The sequence below is a fragment of the Fukomys damarensis genome, unplaced genomic scaffold, assembly GCF_012274545.1.
Source record: "Fukomys damarensis isolate Sample0158 unplaced genomic scaffold, DMR_v1.0_HiC HiC_scaffold_38, whole genome shotgun sequence".
NCBI classification, from domain to species: Eukaryota; Metazoa; Chordata; class Mammalia; order Rodentia; family Bathyergidae; genus Fukomys; species Fukomys damarensis.
Window position 1 is genome coordinate 54,388,506 of NW_022900950.1, and position 25,319 is coordinate 54,413,824.

A 25,319-nucleotide genomic window follows, 5' to 3' on the forward strand; every position below is an offset into this window, starting at 1 on the left:
TTTTTTTTTTTTTTTTTTTGTACCTGGGATTGAACTCAGATCCTTGTTCTTACAAGGCAGGCGGCAGAACCACTGACTGGGATCGCCGGCCCTAACTTAGGCTTTTGTTAACAAGCTTCATGGATGAGAAAAGTAGTGACAATAAGTAGATTTGTAATTATAACGTGCTGGATGCCTCCCTGTTATAATTATAAGCTGCTTACTCAACATTAGTTAAGAGTCTTGAAAAATATCCTGTTGACCAGAAGGAACATAACAGACTTTATTAATGGTGCAAGTTCCCTGGAAAATATTAAATATCTTTAGCATATTGCTAATATATCTACTGCCATCTTTGTCTATAAAGTATAGTCAATTATCAAAAATTTATAATGGTCAATAATTACTCTTAAAGTAAATTATCATTTGATTTTAATGTTCATTTAGGAGGAATTATATAGAAAACATTTGTTAAATATAAATCAGTGATTAGTCCAGCAGTATGTATTTTTCCTAAGTATATATGTCATTTTTGTTTATTTTTAAGTCATTATAAAAACTTGTTATAAAATATATCCATAAAATTAATTATTAGGGTATAGCAATTTTTTAAGAGAGACAAATATTTCCCTTTTGTGATAAAAATGCAACAAGGAGTTATAAATTCTCTACACTACTTTGCATTATTGAGTAGTTTTTCAGGAATAGTGGGTGTCAGTCACTATTTACATACATCTTTCTATACAATACTATTTTATTAATTGATTAGCATCCTTATGGGCATTTTGAAACTAAGCCAGTAATTTAATGGGTATAACGTATCTCCTGTATTAGTTCAAGAAATTGTTTTTAATATACTAACTTACATTATTATTCATGTTTTTACTTCCTTTTTATATGTTTTATTTTTAGTTTTAAATGGTTTTTTATTACTTTAACAAATTTACACAGTTCTGGCTTCATGGAATGTAGGCTTATGATTTAAAAATAACTTTTTCAGTGCTTCTGCACAACTTTAAATGAAAACTAAAGCACACATTATTTGGTACAGTCAATCATAAACAAAAATTGTTGGCAATTTCAGCTTCTAAGGAAGACAGATTAATGGTTTAAATTACTCATTATCATCCTCGCTTCTAAACTGAGAAGTTATTGCCATGACATGGTAGTATTTGCCATGGCAAGGTAATTCTGGTCTAGTACTTATGAGTAGAAGTGAAAGTACATTGCACCTGGAAACAAGATGGTCACACTCAAGCTTCAGATGGGAATGGAAACATCTAGTTGTCCACCCACTGCAAATAGCTAAAAATAAACTTATAGCAGATGTAAAAGATGAGTGAATTTTCCTTTTGAGTGGAGATAATACTAGATCATAATTTGCACAATGATTCAAAGCATTTTTTCCTCAACTGTCAATTACGGTAACTTCAGTAACTCAACTGATATTGCTTTATTGCCCTTCTGTGAAATTCATAGGTTCCAGAGCACTATTTAATTCAAATTACCAACTTTGTACTTAAACAGGATAGCATGAAAAAGTGAACTAGATAGTGGCTTGAGAATTTAGTCATATATTCAGCCTGTATAACCTGGGTCAGACACCCATATGAAAAGACAGAAGGGGCTGTGAATTTAGCTCATGGTTCCACCGCCTGCTTTGCAAGTGCAAGGACCCGAGTTCCATCCCTGGTACCCCCCCAAACAACAACAACAACAAAAAAAACCCCACAAAAACCAAAAAGACAGAATGGAAGGAAAGATAATTTGGCCACCCATTACAAAGATACCAGGCACATCTTGCCCTCTGAGGGCTTGCACTTTACTACATGTGTTCCCTGTTGGTAAGCTGAGAGCATTTTATTATAGTTAACCATATAATATGCTTTCTAAATCAGGACATTTTTGAGAATGGAAGAGGCAACTATTGACAGTAATTCTGTGTAAAGACATGTGAAGTAAGACTGCCCTGGTCCAAGCTATAATTATGGTTATTGTCATCATAGATCTTCAGTAAAGTTCCTTCCTAATCTAACACCCTTTTCACTTTACTGTCATCTTAATGTTTCTCTTGCCTGCAAAAACAAAAACATTAAAAGTGAAATAATACAGGTTAAGCATTCCTGATCTGAAGATCCCAAATCCAAAATTCTCCAAAAGATAATACTTTTTCATTGCCAAAATGCTGCCATAAGTGGAAAATTTCATACCTGACCTCATGTGATAAGTTGTAGTCAAAATGCAGATGCACTAATAGTACTGTATAAAATTAGCTTCAGACTGTATTATAAGTCACACAATTGATAGTAATAACTTAGATTTGTGAAGATTTAAAGTTGTCCCCATGCAGCCTAAGATTTGGTATTTGTAGACTCTTACAAAAAGTTCTACTGTACTGGACCTTTAGCTAGCCAGTTCTTCTAGGCTGCTTCCTCAAACCTTGGTAGGTTTTGTGTTATTGAAAAATCCACATTGGATTTCAATTTCTAAGAAAAGCAAGGATAGAATAGTCCAATTACTACTAATATGCCTTTGCACTGAATGAAAAATTCTTGTTACAACATATTCATTTTTGTTGTTGTTCTTTAACTATAGGCCTTACTGGATGGGAACAAAATTAAATGAAGTCTAGAACAGGGCGGGCAAACCCACTCTCAAGATGAGGATTGAAAGATAATTGGGTCACCCATTACATATAGCTTAAAAATATATAAGGCACATGCCGTAGCAGAGGGAAATTTTTACATGGGGTCAAGATGTTACTGAACTATTATTTGTATAGTTGTCTACAACACCTTCCTGAATTGAAATCAGAACATACTTTGGCTAGTCAGACATAGTGATTTCTTTTTGGTGCTCTTTGGTGAAATTCTCTAAAGAGAGATGCTGTAACTTTCCCTTTTGTTCTCCTAAATTGTGTAGTGTTGTTATGTTACCCATCTCTGAGTCTCTCCACACTTTTTAAAGCCCCACAGTGATGAGGCAGATCAAATTTATCTTCTTTAATAAATCATTGCTGAACTTGGTATTTTTAGACTGAATTTTGTTGAGTTGTTATTTTACCTTGCTTGATCCTGCCATATTGTAGCTCCTATTCCTGACCTACAAATATATTCCTAGATTTTAGCACTGGGATCAGAATTGGCTACCTGGACCCTCACTGTGATGGTTAATCTTGATTGTAACTTGATTGGCTTGAGAGATTAATAAAGCACTTTTCTGGGTGTGTCTGGATGGGCATAGTGATATGACACTGGGGACAGTATTTAGTCCCTAGTCCCTTCCTCTGGAGTGTTCTTCCCTGTGCTGTGCTTCCCAGCCACCATGAAGTAAGCAACTTGTTCTACCATACCTTTCTGCCATGATGTTCCTGCCTTGGAGCCAGCTAACCATGAACTGAACCTTCTGAAACCATGAGCCAAAAATAAATCTCTCCTCCTGTAAGTTTTAGGTGTCAGGTATTTTGTCCCAGCAATGAAAATCTTACTAATACACATATACTATATTTATTCCTGCTCATCAACATGTCCTAAGTAAATTCTTTAAATTGTGCCTTTTTAAGTTTCTAATACTTGAGAAAGGACATGCCAAAGAGATGATAAATATAACCAAATAAAACACACTGGGATAATTTTTTAATATAAATCTGTGGGGTTTGAATCTAATTCTGTGTTGTTTGTTCTGTAGAAACACAACTAGTCCCAAAAAATGATGGTTACAGCTGGGGATTTAGCTCAGTGGTTCCACCGCCTGCTTTGCAAGCACAAGGACCCGAGTTCGATCCCCAGTCCAAAAAAAAAATAGTGTGTGTTGTATACACAGGCACACACTAATCTGATTTTTTTAGTACTATAGGCAGAGTAGCAGGATTTGGTAACACAGTTTGGTTTAAATGTCCATTCACAGAAATATAGATTATCTGCTGTAGTAAAATACAAATGCCTATAGACATAGATATAATCTTCTAAGCAAAGTTTGCTTTTTTCCCCCAAGTGAGCTCTTACTTCCAAACTTCTTTTGAGAGAAAACATACTCCTAACATATTAGCACTTTCAAATTAAAAATGTATTTCAGAATAATTTATGAACTTTGTCATGCTGACAAAAGTTTGTTTTAAAGAAGAAATATCCCACTTTATTTTTCTAAACTTCCATTTTAAGTGAGATACAACATTTTATCTTCCATTTGTATGCCATTTTTTACCTAACAGTTCTTAAGATGAATTATTCCGTATAGCTAAAATAAAATGTAAATACTTCTGAATACAGTAATTGTAATATTAATATTTTCATAATAATGTGATGCTGATAATAGAATAATGATAATGATATCAACAAATATTTAGAGATAATTATGTACCAAGCTCATTTCCAGACTTTTCTATGCATGAATGTACATAATCCTTACAATAAACCAATGACATATTTTTATTATATAATTTTATCTGTATCTCTCTATATATAATGATATAAGGCCATAATGTAGCTCTGCTTCCTGAACAACACATGTAAACCTAGATCTTAGTATTGTGATCAAATTGGCTATCTAGGGCCAGGGATTTAGCTCAGTGGCACCATGCCTGCTTTGCAAGCACAGGGTCCTAAGTTTGATCCCTGGAACTGAAAAAAAACAAAGAAATGGCTATCTAGACCTTCACTACAATATGTAATTGTATTTTGTAGATGAAAAATTTAGACATAGAGAGGTTATATAACTTGCCTGTGGTTGGAAAGCAGGGCTAGTGCTACAATATCTGTAATATTAATTCCATTTCTTAAAATATTGTAAGCAAATTTCTGTGCAGATTAGAGGCATTTTCTAAATCAGAGTTATTATTTGGAGAATGAAAATTGTTTTTGTTCAAAAGGACCTAGAGATTTTCAGTGATAAACTTGGAAATCATCATTGACCAAGATGTCACATACACATAATACACAAATTCTTATTTTTCAGAGTCTGAAAAATTCAAATTCTTGGGTTTTAGCTATATTTCAAAAGAAAAGTAAGCCAAAAAGCAGATTAATATAGATATCTGGTACAACAGAGATCATTTTAGAGACCTTTTCATTCCCATTCAAGTTTTTCTTTTTCTGTATAATGGAAGATCTTGAAATGAGCTAAAATAATTCATGTAGGAACATTAAAAGTCTAGAAAACTTTGTATGCTTACCATATATAGGAAGGGAACTGGCTGCCATTTCTTTCTGATTTAGAACACAAAATGAATTCTTCTCAAAGACTGTGGACATTTTTAAATGAATCAAACATGCAGAGAAATTCTGTATACCCTTTAAAGTTATCTTCATGTGTTTTTCTCTGTTCCCTCCGAGAAACACACATCTGTAAAGTATTTAAATAATTTTTTCACTTGAAATTCTTTGCCCTTGACTCTGTTGACTTCTTTTTCAATACTAGTTTTTTTTAAGCCGTTTTTTTCACAAAGCACCTACTGCCTATTTGACATTGGAAAACTAGGTACAGGATACCAATCCTTCATTTTTATCAGTCAAGTATAGTTAAAACTTGAGGGAATTAAAAAGACTTTCATATGTAGCCTTTATGAGAAAGATTTACTAAATAAAGAATGACATCCCATTTTATAAATAAAAGAAAAATGAAAACTCCACAATTCTACCATCCAGAAATAACTGTTAACTAATACTTCTGGACATTTTCCTATAATTGTTTGTTAGTTCACACACTGAGAAATACTGCTTTCCAATCATTTTAATTTTTCTTAGCCTTTATTTTAATAGAAGACACATGCTCCTTAAAAGGGTGGATTCTTTCTAAAACATTCATTCTCAAAGTTTTTGTTTTTGTTTTTGTTTTTTTGGTACCGGGGATTGAACTCTGGTCCATTGCATTTGCAAGGCAGGCCACCGAACCACTGAGCTAAATCCCCAGCCCTTTTTTTTTTTTTTTTTTTTTTTTTTTTTTTTTTTTTAGTCCTTCTGCTTGCAAAGCAGGCAGCAAAACCACTGAGCTAAATCCCTAGCCCTCAAACTTCTTTGTTGAAAAGAAAGTTGCCTAAAATAGATCAGATTTAATTGTATGTGACTCTTCTCCCCTTTCCTCTTTTTTCTCCATTCCTTGGATTTTAAGCTTAAAGTAGTTAATCTAATCATAATAAGCAGATTCATAAATATTATGAGGTATTCACATAAAGAATGAAAACATTAATATCAAAGTTTTGTATTGTTACAAGTATGTTTAAATGTCACTGCTTTTTAGACATAAAAAATGCTCTCATCAGACAGACTGCACATCTAAAAATGACTGTTATGTGTGACTGCACTTTACAAGTGTCCCATACCCTGGTGAAGAAGCTTCCTAGAGCTTTGTGATTACTCCTCAGATGTCCTGTTGTTAGGCATTCTCTCCCTGCTTTCAAATGCTTTAAAGTGTTTTAAATTTCTCATTTCTAATTTTTTGGCCAAACGAGATAATTTTTGAATTGATGAGTTCTAGAACCATAATAACTATTACATATTCTTGATGGGTTCACATTTTAAGCAATTTAAAATGATGGTAGCTATGGTAACTTCGAAAGAGAGATTTGAGTAAGAGGAAAGGAGGCTTCACTTTCTATACTATTTCAAATTTCTAAATGTATTATTTTCTTATTTTTAAATATCCATTAACTCTGTGGTCACTGGAATTTTTCATGGTTTTTAAAATTTGAATGAAGTAAGTTTGAAGTCGAGGTCTATTCTGAAATTGCTATTTCTTGGGACCTTTACCTACAGTCCAGCAAAGCTTATGGCATAGGGCAGTGCTGATCCCAGATGTAGAACTTTGACATCTTTACCAATGGCAGATGAGAGGTTAAGTTAACCAGGCGTTTCTATGGCATTTTAGCACAGTATAACTAAGATGATGTTTTGTCAGGCAGCAACATAAAAATAAATCTTGTTTAAAAAAATAAAATAAAACGTTTTTAAATACTGGAGATTAAACCTAGGGCTTTACATTTGTAAACAAGAGCTATACCTCTGGGCTACTTCCACCCCTGCCCCCCAACAACACGTTTTTAAAGCAGAAATTGTAAAGGTAGTTAGTGTTTATTATGTACTTTACTAAGTATTCTAAGCACTTTACAAATAACAACTCCTTTAATCTATATTTCTTTTCTATTTTCTTTACCTATTAGATATTTGGGGTGTGTGTGCATATGTATTTGAATCAGTTTTACACATTAACTGAAGCTAATTTATTAAGTAACTATATTTATTAAATAACTGATTAATTTATCAAGTGACTAATAAATAGCAGGATGAGGAATTCAACCACAGATCTGTGTGGTTTCAAACCTTTTTTTTTTTAATTCTACTTGCAGCAGAAAAATAGTGAAGTACAAAATTGGATATTGAGATTGCAAAGATAATAGAAACTATACTTGTCTTTAAAAACCTATTTCCTACCATTTTGAGACATATACCAAACATAATATACATACCGTATTGTATTATAGCTAGGCCCATTGTTTTAGCCACTGTGTCCTTTCAATTTCTGCCATCTGTCTTTGATTCCAAAAGTAAATCAAAACATGTTTCCTATAAAATGGGAGCAAGTTCTCTTAAATCTTTTTTCCTCAAGGATTTTAAACCAACAACAAAAAAGTGATAACATTCACAAGTACTTCAAAATGAATAGAACAATTATTTTTGAAATTTCTTCTGTATAGAATCCTTTACTTAGTACTACCATCCTCAAAACTTTGATCATTCCTATTGTTAGTTTTAAATAGTTGCTCTTAAATCGTTACAACGGAGATTTGTTGTCTAACTTGGGATTACTAACACTTGCATTCTAAGATGGGCTAGACTACCCAGGAGAACGAGCCAGTGTAACTTCTGGTAATTGGGCTCGGTCAGATCCAGACAAACCTTTTGGGGGAGTTACTTGAGGATATTCAAACTTGGAACACACAAATAGTCCTTATCATCCTTCCAACTCAGATTTTATGACTTACTGTCCATAATTGAATAGGGAAATAGAATAAATAGTAACTCTTCTGCCTTATACCATTAATTATCAACCAGTGTCATCATATTTTAGCGGTAGTCCCAATGAAGGCAGCTGAGATTGTTTTCCGTTTATAAAAGCCATTCACTTAGCATTGCAATGTCTGTTACACGATCGTGTTCAGTACTGTACAGTACTGTCTGCTTGTAGTTTTGAGATTCTTTTTCCCTTCCCCAAACTATTGTGTGCTATAATTTTCTTTTTGTAGTGAAAGTTTTTACAAAAAAAAAGTTCACAGTGTTGATTATGGAGTTCTAAGGTATGCACTTCCATTCTGCATAATGATTTATTTTCACTTCATAAAAGAGCTCTTAGTTTCCAAAAATAATAAGTCTACATAATGACATCTCAGGGCTATTATAAGCAGAAGGGTGGTGTTGGGTTTTATATTTTTATAGTCTTTGTCCTATATTTTCTTGCTAAATTATAAAGCAGCTTCATAGCCATTTCATTTGCTTTTAGTTTCTTTGCAGGAGTGCAAAAAATTTTAAATATGTCCAATCTATGTGGAAATTTTCTAAATGTATGAAACTTCTTTCATTTGCATCTTAAGCAGTCTCACAGAATTATTCTTGATCCTTTAGGTTTTTGTAAGTGAGGTTTTATAAAAGCCTGTCACCTGTCTGAAGAGAAAACCCCAACCTTGTTATAGCCGTCTTTCTAAATATACCTGCAAAATAAAGACATAATGTAGAGAATCTTCTGAGTTAAGGATGTGGTAAGGCATGTAGTCAGAACACAATAGGAAAGATATGACATTCTAATTTACAGCTTGCTACTGAGATGAGAAAACAAACTGTTGAACATGTTGGTAGTTCTATTGTAACCAAGTTTTCAGTCATTTAGCAGATATTTCCTAAGAACTAACATGATAAGCACTAGGTAAAAAGTAAGAGTTATAAAGATAAAGACTCCATATCTGCCTTCAAGATGATTACAATTAATGGAGAAGGCAGCCAAAAAAAAAAAAAAAAAACATGACTTGTGTTATATCAGAGCTGCACACAAGAGGTCACAAAAGAAGTAGGATTGCTGCCATCTGCCCTTGGTGGGAGTCATTGAGGATAAAGATGCTAAATCTTTAAAGTACCCAGGCTTCCCTGAGCAAATAAAGGAAAGGACAACACTTCAAGCAGAACACTTCTTTACTTTGGAGAGCATAAGTAGTTTGATGAATAACACTCAGAGTTAGGTGAGGAGATACTTGGTGGTGAGACTTAACATGAGGAGAAGAGCCAGGAAAAGTAACAGAAGAGCTCTAAGCCCCAAAGGAGCATGGTCAGGTTCATACTTGAGAAAAGCTCCATTTTATTTTCTGAAGATAATAAACTGAAAGGCAGTGTTATAGGCAGTGGGGAGCAGTTGCAGGAGTCCAAGTGACGGCAAATGAGGACCCATCCACACTGTCACTATAGCATAGAGAAGAGTAACAACAGCCACCATGGATTCTAAATGCTGGAGAGTCAGGTGAGTAAGATGTAAGCTTTACTCTCAAATCAATCAACAATTTACTAAAGAAAACATTCAAAGCTACCAACCTTATAATGCAATGTTATATTCAAACAGTTTTTGTCCTATGAGTTTTTCCCATGGGAAATAGTATAAGAAATTTTTTTGTGGAAAAAATTTTAAACTACTGGGAAAATTTCAGTTCCAGGCATTCTTGCACAGGCTGATTTGAAAAAGGGAAGGACATAAGATTTGAAAACACATAGATGCAGTTGATAAAGCAGATGGCAGAAAAAGAGAAGACACTTGTGCAGTGAAACTGAAAGGAAAGGAAACCCAGGCTCCAGAAGTATAGTCTGGCAACTTTTGTGAGGAAGAAGAAAGCCAGAGATGTGTGGAACAATATGACAACATCTGCTTTGGCATAGGATAATGCTGGGCAGGAGCACTGAGACTGCACAGTGTCATCCCGGGGACTGGGGGATGGATTTAAGAAGTGCCCTTCAAAAATAGTGCATCTCCCCAAATCTTTTGCATTTCATGCGTCCACATTACCCTGAATTTCTGCAGCCTCTACAGGATCTAGATGACAGAGATATACAAGTTTTATATTATAAAGTGAAAGCCATAATATCAAGTGCAGAACCAGGAAAGAAAGGGAAAAACACATGCACATAGTCATGAGCATATCATTTGCAGCAAAACAGAAATGAATTTGCCTGCAATATGTGAGACTGTAGGGAAGGAAGGTTCTAAAGTCTCTAGCACAAGGAAGGATATTACTGTGACTAGTAGTACTATTGTTGTATTTTTAATGAGGCTTTTTATATTTTCTTGAATGTGCTGAGTATTTTAGTAAATATAAAACTATCAGGGATTTCACAGGTTCACTGGTGACCTACTTTTTCTAAAATTGCATTCTTTCTCATGTTGTAAGTTTAAAGTTTTTCTATTCTATGTCTCTAAGAGTTTCATATGAATCAGTTTATATTGAATCCCAGAAGAGCAAGGGATCCATCCTGCCCAGAGAGGAGTATGGGAGAGGGATGCTAAGGAAACTAACATTTGGATTGGTCCTTAAGAATGAGAAGGATCTCACCAAAGAGGCAATAGCAGAAAGGAATTCTGGGGAAAGGTAACGGCCTTGAGGAAGCATGAAATTACATATGTTCTGGAGCAGCCAAAAGTAGTTCAGGATGAGACTAAGGTATAGTTTGCCTGGAGGGGAAGAGGAACGGGGTAGAGCTGAAGCTGGAAGAGTTTGTCAGGAATATTCTGTGAGAGTCTTCAGTGTACTCAGCCAACCTGACCTTTTTTTTTTTTCCCAGAAGTAAGATTTAAAACATTAGAAATAACTGAAGCCCACTAAAATTGGAATCATTCTTTTTCTTCTCAAAGATGGTAGTAATTGCTGAGCTCTTCAGTTGGTGGAACTACCCTGAAGGGTTCCATTATTCCCGTGAAAATTAGTAGTTCTTGTGGTAAGGAAATGTTTTAGGAATTGTTGATAATAGGTATGTCAACAACTTCCAATTGCATAATGCCCCTAGAAAGAGCCAAATCGTTTTCATGTGTTTTCTTTCATACTCCAGAAATAGTATTGGCAAAGGTTCAGAGAAGGCAGAAATTTGCCAGAACATACTCTTTAAAACCCCAGCTCACCTCTGTATGGAAGCAGTCTAAGACAAATCTCTTACATGTTACGCAGATGAGGTCACTTGACTTTGATGCCCATATGCATCATGTTAGGGATTATATGTGTGTTTAGGGAAAAAAAGATTTTCTTTCTATAACTAGCTCAAGCACTACAGTTTGACCTGCGTCATAATTTTGACATTCACCTTACTTTTAGTTAAAGCTTGTATTTCCAGATCTTTATTATTACTTCCACAAGGGATTAAGAAACATCACAACATATGAATTGAAATACATCATTGTTTTTAAAAACATAAATTCACGAATGACACTGAAGATAAAAAGTAGTGCTATTTATAGGCCTTAAATGCATCCTCCTCGCCCCTTAGAATCAAATCCAGACATTGTTCCAGCTAGGACTTTAACAAAGTTAAACAATACATGTGACAGAATCTTAAAACCATGGAAAATGTCATTATTGTTTCAATAAAATCAGATATAACAGCATAAGTCTGGTCAGAATTAGATGAAAGATTTCTGTAACAGAATAGAAGGCCTGTTGCAAACTAGTTATTAGTTTAGTGTTACCCCAAAATTTATGCTGATTATGTTTCAAATTACAAAGTTGGCTCATGTACTCAACTAAATTGCTTCCCTTTCCCCCCTCATTACTAACTTATTACAGGGGAGAAAGTTGGGATGGTCAGATTTTTTCACAGCTTTTTGGGAAGGCTTAGTAGTGGAAAGTAAAATGAGGGTCCATGGTTTACCTCAGTTGGTCAGCCTAGCATCCACAGCAAGAGAGAAGAGACAACATTTTACATTAATGAGGAATAGGGTAGAGTCTGTTTGTGCAACTGAGTTCAAGCTATAAGACACAAGTATATGTGTCTTTCAGAGTTGTCATTGCCAGTAGCATCTTGTTATGTGGTTCCAGAAGAGATTCTATATGGGGTACCTGAAGGTCCTTCTCATATTCTGCCAACCAAACAGCCAGTGCTATTTTTATATAGAAGCAGGCAGCCTATAATTTTCGTAACTGTTATTTAGAATGAGTTGGCAAGTTCAAAGCTGGCTTCATAAACAGGCTTGGCATTGTCAGTAGAAACTGTAAGTTAAGCAAGTTACTTTTTCTCACATGAATGAAAGTTATCTTTTCTTTTGTAAGCATCTAAATGTTGTTTTTATAAAATTATTAATGGATATATTTGTTTCTTTTTTCTCTTCTTTTGCCTTGCTGGTGGGGATTGAACCCAGGGCCTCGTGCATGTTGTTTGGCAAGTGCTCTATGACTGAGAAAAACTCCCGGCCCCAAATCCATTTTTTAAACTAGATATCATCAAGGATCATTTTTATTAAATTTTTATTAAGCAATTCTTCACTTCTAATTAGATTTTAAAATGTACATGTCTTCTGTTGTCTTCAAAGAGCCAGTTTGGGATGTGTTTAGAGTTTTTTTTTTTTTCTTTAATAAAGCATACCTGTTCTATTGCGAAGTATGCATATTTTCATTCTGATTATTTACTTTTCAATTTGCAGCACCCGGGTAATAAAAGACCTTTAATGCAACTGCCACTTTCCTGTTCTCATTTCCTTGATCATCACAGCATTCTTTTTATTTACAAATAGAGAAATTAATACTAAGAAATAAGCTGACATTTCCCTTGCATAGGTGGTTAAGGAAAGAATCAGAACTGAAAATCAGATCTCTCTGTATTCTGTTAAATGATACCTTCTATGTTAAAGAGAAATTAATGTGTCTCCATCCTATATTTCTCTCTTTCTATAGCATTTGGAGACCTAATTCTCCTTTGGAGAATTTATGAGAGCAAGTAAAGAATACAGCTCATTCCTAAACAGGAAGAGAGCATTTAGTCTAGGAGATATTTTCAAGATCTGCTGTGTTAACACAGAAATGAATTTCTAATTACCTTCAAAAGGGGACACAATCAAGAGACAATCCCAAATCAGCATCCTCACACACATATACTCTTTTCTGGTAAAAAAAATAAAAGTTACTCACCAATCAGAATAATAGTCCAGGTACTTAAAATGTATTTCAGATTATAGATAACAAAAGTCATGTGTCCTTTTGCAAGTCATGTGTCATATAACTTAGGAGAATTGCGATGTAAATTTGTTTTCTTTCCTTTTATGTCAAATGTTAGCATTTCAAAGGGACAAAAAGTATATTCCACCAGATTGTTTAGTCCTTATTTTATTCAAAAAAACCAAAGCCTTACATGGTCTTATTAAGCATAAGAACTATGTCAGACTACTTCTTTCTAAATATAACTAGGTAGTCTTTTAATGATCATGCAGCTCATTCCAAGTACACATTTCAATTTCTAACCACATTCATATTATTTTTAGATAATTTTTAACTCTGAATCTTTTTTTTTGCCTTAACTCATTATGGAATAAGAAATTCTTAATGAATTAAATGACAAACCAACATTTCCTTTTCCAAAAGATCAAATAAAATAATGATTAAGAAATGAGGGTTTTATTCTTATACTATTTGCAGTTTTATGGATCAGTACTGTCATTTTTGCTTTGGTAGATCACTTTATTTAAAAACTATTTCAAATAAACACACAGAATGAGTCGACTAGAAGTGAGGATAGTATTAGTAGGAGGTAGCAAAGAAAGATGGTTCCAAAAGGGCCTCTGGGTGTTAGGGATGTGCTACTTTGGTTACTGGTTAGCTCTGTGTTCAGAGCTAAGTGATACATTTATTTATGTGAACATTTCTATATGTATATTATATATCAATTCGAAATTAGAAAATACTAAGATGCTAAAATAAAATCAATAAAACTTGGCCTATACTATGTATAAATATGGGTGTTAATACTATTGTATGCTGGTTATTAATTACAAATTTGAAAGAATAGACTGAAAAGTTTAGCAGATTGCTCTAGTGTGCTTAAGGCCTTCCTACAACCTACTAGGAATTTAGATATTAAATTTCTATTTTATCAATTCAAGGAAAAGTATGTAAACAGTTTATAATTAAGGTAAAAAATGAGTTGGGACTTTACCTTCTGAGTTTCTGAAATATAATATATTTTTATCTTAATGTATATTCCAAATAGGATTTTATATACTATATTTTAAGTAAAAGAATAGAACTGACTTCTAAGTGAAGCATTCTTCAAATTCATCTGTGTGATTGATAATAGATGACTCATTATGTTTTCCTTTGACTTGGAAACAATAACAAGAATGCTTACTTTTTCAATCATTGACAGGTTGCCTTTGCCAGAGCAGACATTCATGGGCTACTGGACAACTGGCCATGTAAGAGATGGAATGCAAAAACTCTTGTGTCCAGCAGAAACACACCTTATAGACATAAAGGTTGATATCTTTATTATTTCCTCTTAAAATATTACAAATCTTACAAAATTTTCCACATCTTCCCTGTAGAAAATCCATGAGGTCTCAGAAATGACTTGTTCTAATATTTTTAGTTTCTGCTCTTCCCAATCTGTTTGGCCTCCAAGGACCCAATATAAGCAATTCCAAATGGCCAGATAGAATTTTTAAGAGCTAATCTGTGTTTCAACAGAGTTCATCAATAATATGTTTTCCTATGATGGTTACTCTGTGATAGTTGTCTACTTGTATTTGCTAACAGGATTAAAACTGTGCTTTTTAAATTTTCAGCATGCTTTTAGCCTGACATTGTTGATAGATGTTGTCTTCATGTGAAATGGTAAAGGAGAGGAATATTGGTAGTTATGGTAGAAATCACTCCGGGTATTTCAAACAAAAAGGAGTTTACCATGAAAAAACAGGTGTTTGTAAACATAGCTGAAAGGGTAAAAAGAATAGAAGTCAGGGCTGGGGATTTAGCTCAGTGGTTCTGCTGCATGCCTTGCAAGTGCAAGATCCAGAGTTTGATCCCCAGTACCAAAAAGAAAAAAAAAAAAAAAAAGGGAACAGAAGTTGGGATAAAACTGCACTTAGGTTTCAAAGCCCATGTTTCTGCTTATGCTACCAACCCTGCTGCTGGGGGCTCCAGAGAAAGCAGCATCAGCAAATTTTTTCTGTAAATGACCAAAAAGTAAATATTGTAGGCTTTGTGGTCATACAGATTCTGTTGCAATTACACCACACAGATATCACAATGCAAAAACAACCATGGCAATACACAAACAAATGGGCATGTCTGTGATCAACTAAAATTGTATTTACAAAAACAGGCAGTGGGTAAAACTTGGCATTGGGACACAGTTTGTCAGTCTCTGCAGCAGAACATAGAATCTTGGCTCATATGTGTGAGAGTTTTCTAGTCTGCTACTGCTGCAGAAAAATGCCCACTACTCTCTGCCTTCCAAAGTTCATGTGTGTGTGTGTTTAATTGGCAGAATTAAATCACTTACAGTGTATTTCTCAAGGGAGTGTGAGGAATGCAGGTTTATCTTGTAGCCCCAGAGGTGTGGACTCGATGGAAGTGAAGAAGACATGGAGACCAATATCTAACTCAAACATTTTTCATTAATTTAGGACAAATCATTGAAGTGTTCATTACATCTGTAGAATTTTTCCAGGAAGTCATATCTACGTACCCAATACTAATATTATGACATTATTAAATTACTTTTCTATATTTATATTGCATAATTATCACCATCTATAAAATATCCAACCTTTTATAAGTAACTCTAGTGATTACCAGTAAATTCAGGCTTTAAAATTTTTATTGTAACTTTTTTTTTTTTTTTTTTTTGTACTGGGGATTGAACTCGGGTCCTTGCGCTTGCAAGGCAGGCCACCAAACCGCTGAGCTAAATCTCCAGTCCTTCACTGTAATTTTTTTTACATTTAATTTAAAATCATACATTCAAGCATTACATTCCTATGTATGAATATAAAATTATTATTCACAATGGAAATATATTTGTCCCTGGTTCATTAATTTATATATTATTTTACTGCCTTGGACAGCTTTGGGCCCTGATATTTTTTAAATTAATGGGCTATTGGCTTAGGAATAAAAGAACTAATAAGAAATCTCGTGGGGCTGGGGATTTAGCTCAGTGGTTCCAGTGCCTGCCTCGCAAGTGCAAGGCCTGAGTTTGATCCCCAATACCAAAAAAAAAGAAGAAATCTCATGGAACTTTACAGTTGGTATATATTGTGAGTAGAAACAAAAGAAAGGGAGTAATTAAGTAAGCTAACATAAGTGAAAGCACCTATAAGTACAAGTACATGGAATTATTCTTATAAGTACTATGTCAGACAATAAAGTGAGGAGTATATCAAGATATTTAAAACTTCAATATAAATTCTGTATTTTAGAAGAACTTTAGCTTTTCTTCATTTTTGGCTGCTATCCAAATTTCTTAACTTGTATAACTAATTCATTACAGGGTCCAGTGCCTATAAACATACAAGAGTATCCAATAGAAAGACACGAAGAAAGATCCCTCAGCTTTACTGAAGAATGTGCCTCCTGGAGGTTACCCCTGGGTGAAATTAATTTAATCTGTGACATTGCTACGTCACGTGGTATGTCCATTTATTCTTTTGATCTTTTCTTTCTGCATTGATTTTTAAAGGGATTAAAATAATCTCTAGACATCAAGAAATCTATGAGAGACTTGGCAACTGCCAGTCTTGGATTGGATAGCAATTACATATAATTTAGAACTAATTTCCTCTAACAACCTAACAAAATTCTATTGCGGAATCCACATAAGCACTGATGAGTGTGTATGTGCATGCCTGTTTCTCATTATAGTTGTAGCACAAAGTTAAACACACCCAGGCATATGCTAAAAATAGAAAGGAAAAAGAAAAAGGAGAAACATTGGATCTTTGGGGGTAGGGGGTGCTGGGATTCCAGTTTGGTGATTGTGTAACCACAAAAGCAGGGTCAGAATGCTTTGCAATCATTAAACATTTCATTGTACAGAATGGCAAATAAAGAATGTAAATTGTTGGCATTTCCATTTCTCAACTATTGCCATTACCTACTGATTTCATGCAGTGGACCCTGGCTGGGTACCTTTTGGCAGAAGTTCCTCAGTTGATGTCAGTCACTGAGATGATCCAAACAGAAGGGGATAAGAGGAGGAAGAGTCTGCCTGACTTGACTGAGATGGGAATTGTTGGGGAGAAAATCAGTGTCTTATATTTTTCTCCTGTTTGTTCTGTGGATATTGTTTATTCCCCAAATTTTTAAAAATAAAAGTATGCTTTAAACTATTTACAGGATTTTTTGTGGTGGTTTGATTATTGTGAAAGATCAGTGTTCAAATGAAGAAATTTTGCATTCACTGTTAAAAGGAAAGTATGATGGATGAGATCTGATGTGTTACATTGGAATTTTGGCCCTTGTCTCATGATTTGGAATCCTACAGAAGTGCACTGTGACCTTTTGCCTGCACCTATGGCAGGCAACAAATCAGTTGCAGTGATTTTCACATTTAACCTTCTTATAGTCTTGTTCTTCTCAACACAGTGTTACAGGCAGTCCTGTGAGACAGTTGGAGTTGTTTCTGAAAAATGTAAATAATTTTCTGTCCCTAATATAGTTTAACCCTCTTTTGTATTAGCTATATTTCCAAGCTCTGTTTATTGTTATTTTTTTAAATTTGGGGTTTGGGGAGTGGGGTGCTTTTAACCTACACATTTGTAAAGGAAGAGAGCATCTCTTTAGGTTAGAATTGGAGTAGTATGTATCTATGTGTCTAAGCCAAATACCAGAGGGCACTTAATTGACTGCATAAGAGAACAATAATTTTAAGGAAGTACATTTCTATCAACATTCTTACTGTACTTCCCACTGGCCTATACTATGCAATAATTGTTAAATTGAACTTGTTTGTGTTTATAATGGAAGTGTTAAAAACATCTATAAATTCTGTTGTCTGATACTTGAACTGTAATGAACATACACAGTTCACATTTGTGTCCTAAAAATATCTGCTGCCTTCTTCTGCCCTTCTGATGATGGTTGATTTCTTATCAGTATTATCTAATTTATTTAAATTTACTGTATTTTATATGTAATATTTATAATATATATTTATATATAATACTGATATAATATTGCATATATAATATTATTTATAGATAAGGTATGTGTCCAGATAGTCTAGGATAGTCTCCAGTCTAAGTATCTCATTGAATACTCTGTGTCTAAATTTTGGAAATAATTCAGAAAGTATGACCACTATAAAATAGATACCTGGGTGACAGTTGATCCAGTGGCATTTGTTAGACAAAAGCAGCTAACCTCTTTCCTCCAGAGGATCACATGAGATTGGGAAAAAATTTAGTCCAGGGCCTGGTTACTGAAAGGGGAGACTTCGATACAGCAGCCTTCACATCTGAGAGCTTTATTAGAATGGCAGAATCTGAAACCTCATTCCAGACCTACTCAGTCAGAATCTGCATTTTCATTTGTCCCTCTGGTGATTCATCAGCACTTGAAACATGAAGATGCAAATGGACCTGTGCAAGTATCCAGATTGAAAAGAAGAGGTTTTATAAAAAGAAATACTGAAATATGACCAAAAGTTTAGAATTAAAATCCACAGGACTAAAAGTTTTTTAAATGGAATTTCTTTTTACAGTAAGAAAAATCTAAATATCTGGAAACTGTGGAAAATGGAAAATTCATAAATAGAAAATGTTGATAAACTGTTGGCCTTCTGAAACAATAATGGAATAAGAGAAAATAAGCCTTCATTGGTGCACAAGGATGAATTTCCTGACATTGAGATTGTTAAATATTTAATGGAGTTATCATGAAATTTTGTGGTATTCTTCTAAGAGCAAGTAGATACTTATTTCCTGAAATGTATGAATCTATCTAAAATTAGGGTAAATAGTTGCTTTTGTGGTCATTTTTAGCCTATCAATACATCTACAGATTATCTGCTAGTTTCAACTCTGTGCTTGACCTCATCATTCAGTTTTCACTAGACCTCCTGATCAGTCAGAAAATCAGTAACAAACCACTAAACTTATCTCCTTTTCATTATTTCAGAAAATGAGGGAAATACTCTATACGTAGCTACATGCAATCCTATCTCCTTATACTTTATGAATATGACTGGGAAAAGAGGCTTCTTCGTGGACTTATTTGATGTCTTCCCAAGAATGGCCAGTGGAGTTTGGCATCCATTTGTGACAGTGGCACCACTGGGAAGTCCTCTCAAGGATCAAGTTATTCTCCACGAGGAACAGGTAATGCACTTCAGACTACTTGCATGCTACAGTTATAAGCAGAGTAATTTAACACAAAGACAATAATGATTTGCAGCCTATAACTGAAAATACATGGTTTCATGAAGATGGAAGAAAGGAGCTGGAGGCAGGTTAAGAGTTGTATTTTACTGGGACCAGAATGATAGGCTACTGTGTTCCTCTATGTAGTGACATCAAAACAGTATATAAGTTTGGAAACCAATTAGTTATGGTTTCTCAACCTCAGCACTACTGATAGTTGGGGCCAGGTAATTCTTTGTTGTGAAGTTTGCACTTTCTCTGCAGAGAAAGACAACAAGTAAACCAACAAGTAGGTTGGTTTCAGTCAGTACTGTATAGAAACAGGGTAGAGCTAGAGATATAGCTCTATGGTAGGGCACTTGCCAACCATGCACAAGGCTCTGGATTTTATCCCCAGTCCTTCTATAGAAAAAGAGAAAGAGAAACAGGGAAGGTGTCTGAGGGGATGGGAGGGCTGGGGTAGAGGAACTGGGGTGGTGGTGGGGGATCAGTAGTACTAAAAAGAGTCCTGAGATATCTCCTATGTGGAGAGAACATTTGAGACCTCAGTGATATTCTTTATGTAGATATATCCACATAAGTACAATGAATGGAATACACTGAGATCCTTCTGTATCTAACGATGTTCAGGTTCTAACCCTCTCTTCTTCCCTCCCCATACACCTCTTCTATAGATTAATGTACTATGATTGCACTAATGAAAAGTACAGTTGCCCAGAGTCAGGCTAAACATAATTCCAGACAGATAATTATTGATCTAAAGACCGGCTATGTTTCAATTAGTGAAAAACTCTAAAGGTCTAATTAATCTGTATTATAGCAAGAGAAAGGAGTCTAATATTTTTAAAAACCTATTATCTGCCTAATATCTATGAAGTATTCAACTAGACATATGATTCATTCTACAAGTATATATCTTGTGCCTAATTTGGAGTTAACTGCAGCAAACAAAACAATAAAAATGTGTGTCCTCTAAAGCTCACGGTCTGTCGTGGGAAGATAGACAATAAACAAAATAAAAAGTCGGATCTTAGCTTAGAAGGTTAGAAGCAAGAAAGGGTAAAATTGCAATTTAAAATACGGTGGGGAAGAAGGGCTTAAAAGAGACTTGATGGAAGAAGAGAGTTCCAGGAAAAGGGAATCTAAGTTCAAAGGCCTAGAGGCTAGAACATGCCTGCTTATCTTTAAAGAAGTGTAGTGAGGAAATAAATCAACTTTAACTTTAGTCCTTGACTAAATAATTATCTTAAATTATGAGTTAGGTTTTTTTCTGTTTTTGTTTTCACAGGTTTTTTTTTTTTTTCACTTTTTCCTCTCTATTAGAAGCAGAGTTTGTCCCTATTGAGATTCTGCTTATAAGTTTCTGTCCAGTGAATTGCAACAAGGGTTTGACTTTCTAGATTTACAACAAAATTCAGTGCCATTGTCTTGAAACCTATAGCCAGAAGAAGTTGTTGTAAAAAGCACATGATATCTTGGTAATTTTAAATTCAATAAGCCAGTCAAATTTGATCAAGGATTGAAATTTGGAGAATTTATTAAAGCAATCTTGATAAATTTTCAGCTGTCAACAGTCAAACTTGCATACTCAAGTTCTGTAAAAATGCCAGATTTTTAGTTTCTCAGGAAGCATTTTATTTTCCCAAAAGATTCAGTTATTTAGCAACATTGCTGATTACTGTTGTGTTGTTAAAGTGACTTTCATCAAAGAAAGTATGTTTTTCATTGCAAAGCTATGCTTGACTTACACAGCCAGCACCTTGCCTCCAGGCATTCTCATACGCTTCCCTCCTTATCCCTTTGGCCATAGTCGCAAGTTTTTCAGGAAGCTGCTCTGGAGCCCAGAACAGATAAGCACAGTGTCTGGATACTGCCACACTACCTGTCCCCCACACTGCTCCATCTTTCCCCAAAGAGGCTATCTCAGGTATACATTTCACAAGGTGAATCTGTTAAGATCTCAGGCCTATTAATTCCATATAACAGGATACTCTTGTAAAATGTAATGATTGATAAATAATTCTAGTGGAATAAAAGCTGAGTGGTCCGCCATCTATTCCTTTTTCCTCATACTTCACTAATTTAAAATGAAGCTGAAATATTGTAGCGAGTATTTCAATGCATCTACCTATCCCTTCTTTGTCTTCTTAAAATATAGTTTCCCTGGTGTGAATAATCTGCAACAATGCATAAGATTCTAATAAGATTACTGACATTTAGAAATGGGAAGAAAGGAGCTAAAGGTGTAGGGAAGGTGGGATGGGTAGGGGAAGAGTAAAAAGGGAAAAGAAAAAAAAAGTGAGATAATGAAAAGATGAAAATAAAGTGTTTGTAGATGGGGAGGGGAGGAGGGGGTGAAGGGAGGTCAGAGGTAAGGGGAAAAAATGAGAATCAAGACTTGCCATGTAGAGGTACAAGATCCCAACAATGAATGTAACTGTACTGTATCCCTAAAATGTACCAATAAACTCAATAAAATTTAAAAAATAAATAAATTAATAAAGCTTTGCTGCAGATGCATTCCCTCAGTTAGTTTAAGAAGTTGTTCAAAAATTCCCTGCTAGAATAGTCTTAAGTGAGGAAAGGAAAACTTTGCCTGGTCTAAAAATAAAGACCACCCCTTCCCCCAACCCCCATGAGATTATTTATTACATCTGCACAGAGTTTAGAATTTCAGACTTGGGGACATGGAGGTCATCCAGAGGTTACTTTTCTCCCAGTCAAATATAAACATAATAAAATTGCTCACTTGCATCTCTTCCCTGCCCCCCTTAAGGGAGTGCCAAAGCCATAGTTACATGTACTCATGTGTGACGCTAAATTCTATTTTTAAACGCAGACAGAATATATCATTAGTCATTTACAGAAGGAAACCATTAACATCTAAAAGGATGGAGCCACAGAACTTCATGCTGCCAATTGCTTATAAAACTAATTCTAAATACAGCAATAGCTGTATATAATGTTTTCTATCACTTAGAAAGATACTTTTTTTTTTCAGTTTACTGGTGCCAAGTTATGAGTATATAAGTTTTCAACTCTAAAAAGGAAGACAAGTGGAAAACTGTACCAATATTTCTGTTTAATTGTATGCTTATTCTTTGGTTTGAAAACATAATCTTAGGACTTTCTTTTCAGTTAATAATTTCTCAAATTGCTTATGTGCTAAGAATTTATGTTAACGTTTTACATATATATCGTCCAAGAAAGGTTTTTCTTCTTTCAAAAAAAGATTTAATCTAGAATGGAGACTATCAATTTTTAACTTATATGTGTTCTTAAGAAAAACTCTAAAATTATTGGCACCATTTACAAAGCTTTGAAGTGTTGGTGAATAGTACTTCTTATATGTTAACTTTGTTTTTTTTTTTGTACCGGGAATCGAACTCAGGTCCTTGCGCTTGCAAGGCAGGCCACCGAACCGCTGAGCTTATATGTTAACCCCAGCCCTTATATGTTAACTTTTAAAGAAATAATTCTAACATACATCCTTAGTGGAGAATTACATATTATACAGAATGATGCACTTTAAGAGTGATATTTGTGGAGAAATTAAAGTTTTGTCAATATGCTTAGTAAAATCATTTAATACAGCCAAGATTCAAAGAATATAGTGTGATGTTAGCCAGGTGGTGAAAATTCTGTTAAAACTGTTTCAGCCCTTGACTATTTCAATCATATTATCTTGTAAACTTGAAACCACACTGTAAGTTAGTTGGATTTGCAGCTGGGCTGTTGATATTTTTGTTTCTCTTTCTTTTCTGACTAGATTACCTAATAGAGGACAAAGGCCATGATTAGTTTATGGTTGTATTCTCTATGCTTTAAATATAAGCTGTTAATTGATATTATGGAATGATTGAGCAAACATTTCATATTTTATTGGTTTCTGTGTTTTTCAAAGTGCATCTTAATTCTTTCGGTACTTTGTGACTTTATTTTCCCCCAAAAGAAAGTAGTTTTTCAAACAAAAAAAATTGTTAGGATAAATGGAGAAGCCTAAATTAAAACAAAAACAAAAAAGGGGAATTGCATAACAATGAGACCTGACAACTTGCAGGTGTCTTTCTTTGCAAACCCTTTAGTTTAATCATTAAATATCTTTATATGTTAACTACAAAAGCCATTGTCTTTGCATCCCTTTAAAATATTTAATCTTTTCTGAATTTTAAAATTTTGTGTTTCATCTATGTATTAATGCTTAAAATTTCTTTTCTGAAAAATAGCTTCTAATCACTGAGAGATTATTACTTCATTACATAGCTATGATTAACAATGCCAAAGAAATTTCTCATCTGTAAACTGTTACAGTACCAATAATAAAAATGCTTCAAGCTTAGTGATTTTCAAGATGATAAACAGTCATTATTAGCTATGTTCATTAGGGTTCTTCATGTTTTATTGTTAATCCATCTTTGTATCATACACTTATTTGCTGAATTGGACCTGGATTGTAAATGAGATTTAATTGTGCATAATGTAAATGAGATTTAATTAGGCATAATGTAAAAGAGCTTTCAACAGAGTATTTCTCAAAAGGAATCTTGATAAAAGTAAACTTTTGGGCTGGGGATGTAGCTCAATGGCAGAGCACTTGCTTAGCGTGCACAAGGCTCTGGGTTCAATTTCCAGAACTAAAAAATAAAATAAAATAAAATAAATGATACTAAATAACAAGACAGAAGCATGGCTTAGCTAGCTTGTATTTAGAAGAGAATGATTTTTTTTCACTAAATTTATTGGTACTTTTTAGGTATACAATACAGTTACATTCATCATTGGGATCTTGTATCTTTACATGATGTGTCTTGGTTCTTATTTTTCCCCATGCCCCTGCCCTCCCTTCAACCCCTCCTCCCTCCCTATTTACAAAGACTGTTTCCCTTTTTTCTTTTCCCCATATTTTTTCCTTTTCCTTCTTTCCTTTCCCCTATCCCTCTCACATTTCCTATTTCTTTAATGCTTTTCTTCCTATTTCACATCATCAGTTATACAATTTGAACCTTATTTACACTTTTAGTTTTTCACACCAGAGAAACTATTCAATATTTACACGTGTGTCCTATTTATTTCACTTAAGAGTATGGCTTCAGTATGCACCCATTTAGATATAAATGACTCTAGTTTCTCATTCTTTGTAGCTGAGTAGTATACCATTATATAGAAAAACTACATCTTCTTTATCCAGTCTCCAACGGATGGGAAATTGGGCTGTTTCCAAGTTTTAGCTATTACAAGCTGCCACTATAAACATGGGTGAGCATATATCACTGTGGTATGATTCTTTTTTGTTGGGAAGATACCCAGTAGAGGGATAGCTGGGTCAAATGGAACCTCTAGTCCTAGTTGTTTGAGGTAACTCCTTATAGATTTGCACAGTGGTTGCACCAGACTGCAATCTCAAAAACAATGAAGAAAGGATTCCTTTCTCCCAAAAACCATACCAACATTTGTTATTGGTTGATTTCTTGACAGCAGCCATTCTTTCTGGGGTGAGGTGGAATCTCAGTGTTGTTTTCATCTGCATCTCTTGAACAACCAGTGATGTGGAACATTTTTTCATATGTTTATTTGCTGCTTTTACTTCTTTGTCTGAGAAATATTTGTTCATTTCAGATGCCCATTTTTTAATTGGGTCTTTATATTTGGGAGTCTGATTTTTTTAGTTATTTATATATTCTAGATAGTAGACCTTTGTCTGAGGAGCAGCTGGTAAAAATATTTTCCCACATTGTAGGTTATCTCTTAGCTCTGTTGTGGTTTCTCTTGCAGTGCAAAATCTTTTTTAAAAGATGAGATCCCATCATCTTACTAAAAAGCTTCTGTACTTCAAAAGAAACCATTAGCAGAACTAAGAGACAATCTACAATGTGGGAAAAAATTTTTACCAGCTGTACCTCAGACAAAGGACTATTATCAAGGATATATAAAGAACTCAAAACAATCAGTCCCCCCAAATATAAAGACCCGATCCAAAA

At 34.3% G+C, this 25,319-nt stretch overlaps 1 protein-coding gene across 1 annotated transcript in view; it reads left to right on the forward strand.

The window, feature by feature from the left end:
- The window catches only part of Vwa8 (von Willebrand factor A domain containing 8), a 381,153-nt gene that overhangs the window by 223,683 nt on the left and 132,151 nt on the right, over positions 1-25,319 (forward strand). Inside the window, exons 29-31 of the mRNA XM_010637116.1 lie at positions 14,346-14,454; positions 16,473-16,611; positions 19,100-19,299. Coding sequence (XP_010635418.1) covers positions 14,346-14,454; positions 16,473-16,611; positions 19,100-19,299 — 448 coding nt within the window. The remainder of the gene's footprint in view (positions 1-14,345; positions 14,455-16,472; positions 16,612-19,099; positions 19,300-25,319) is intronic.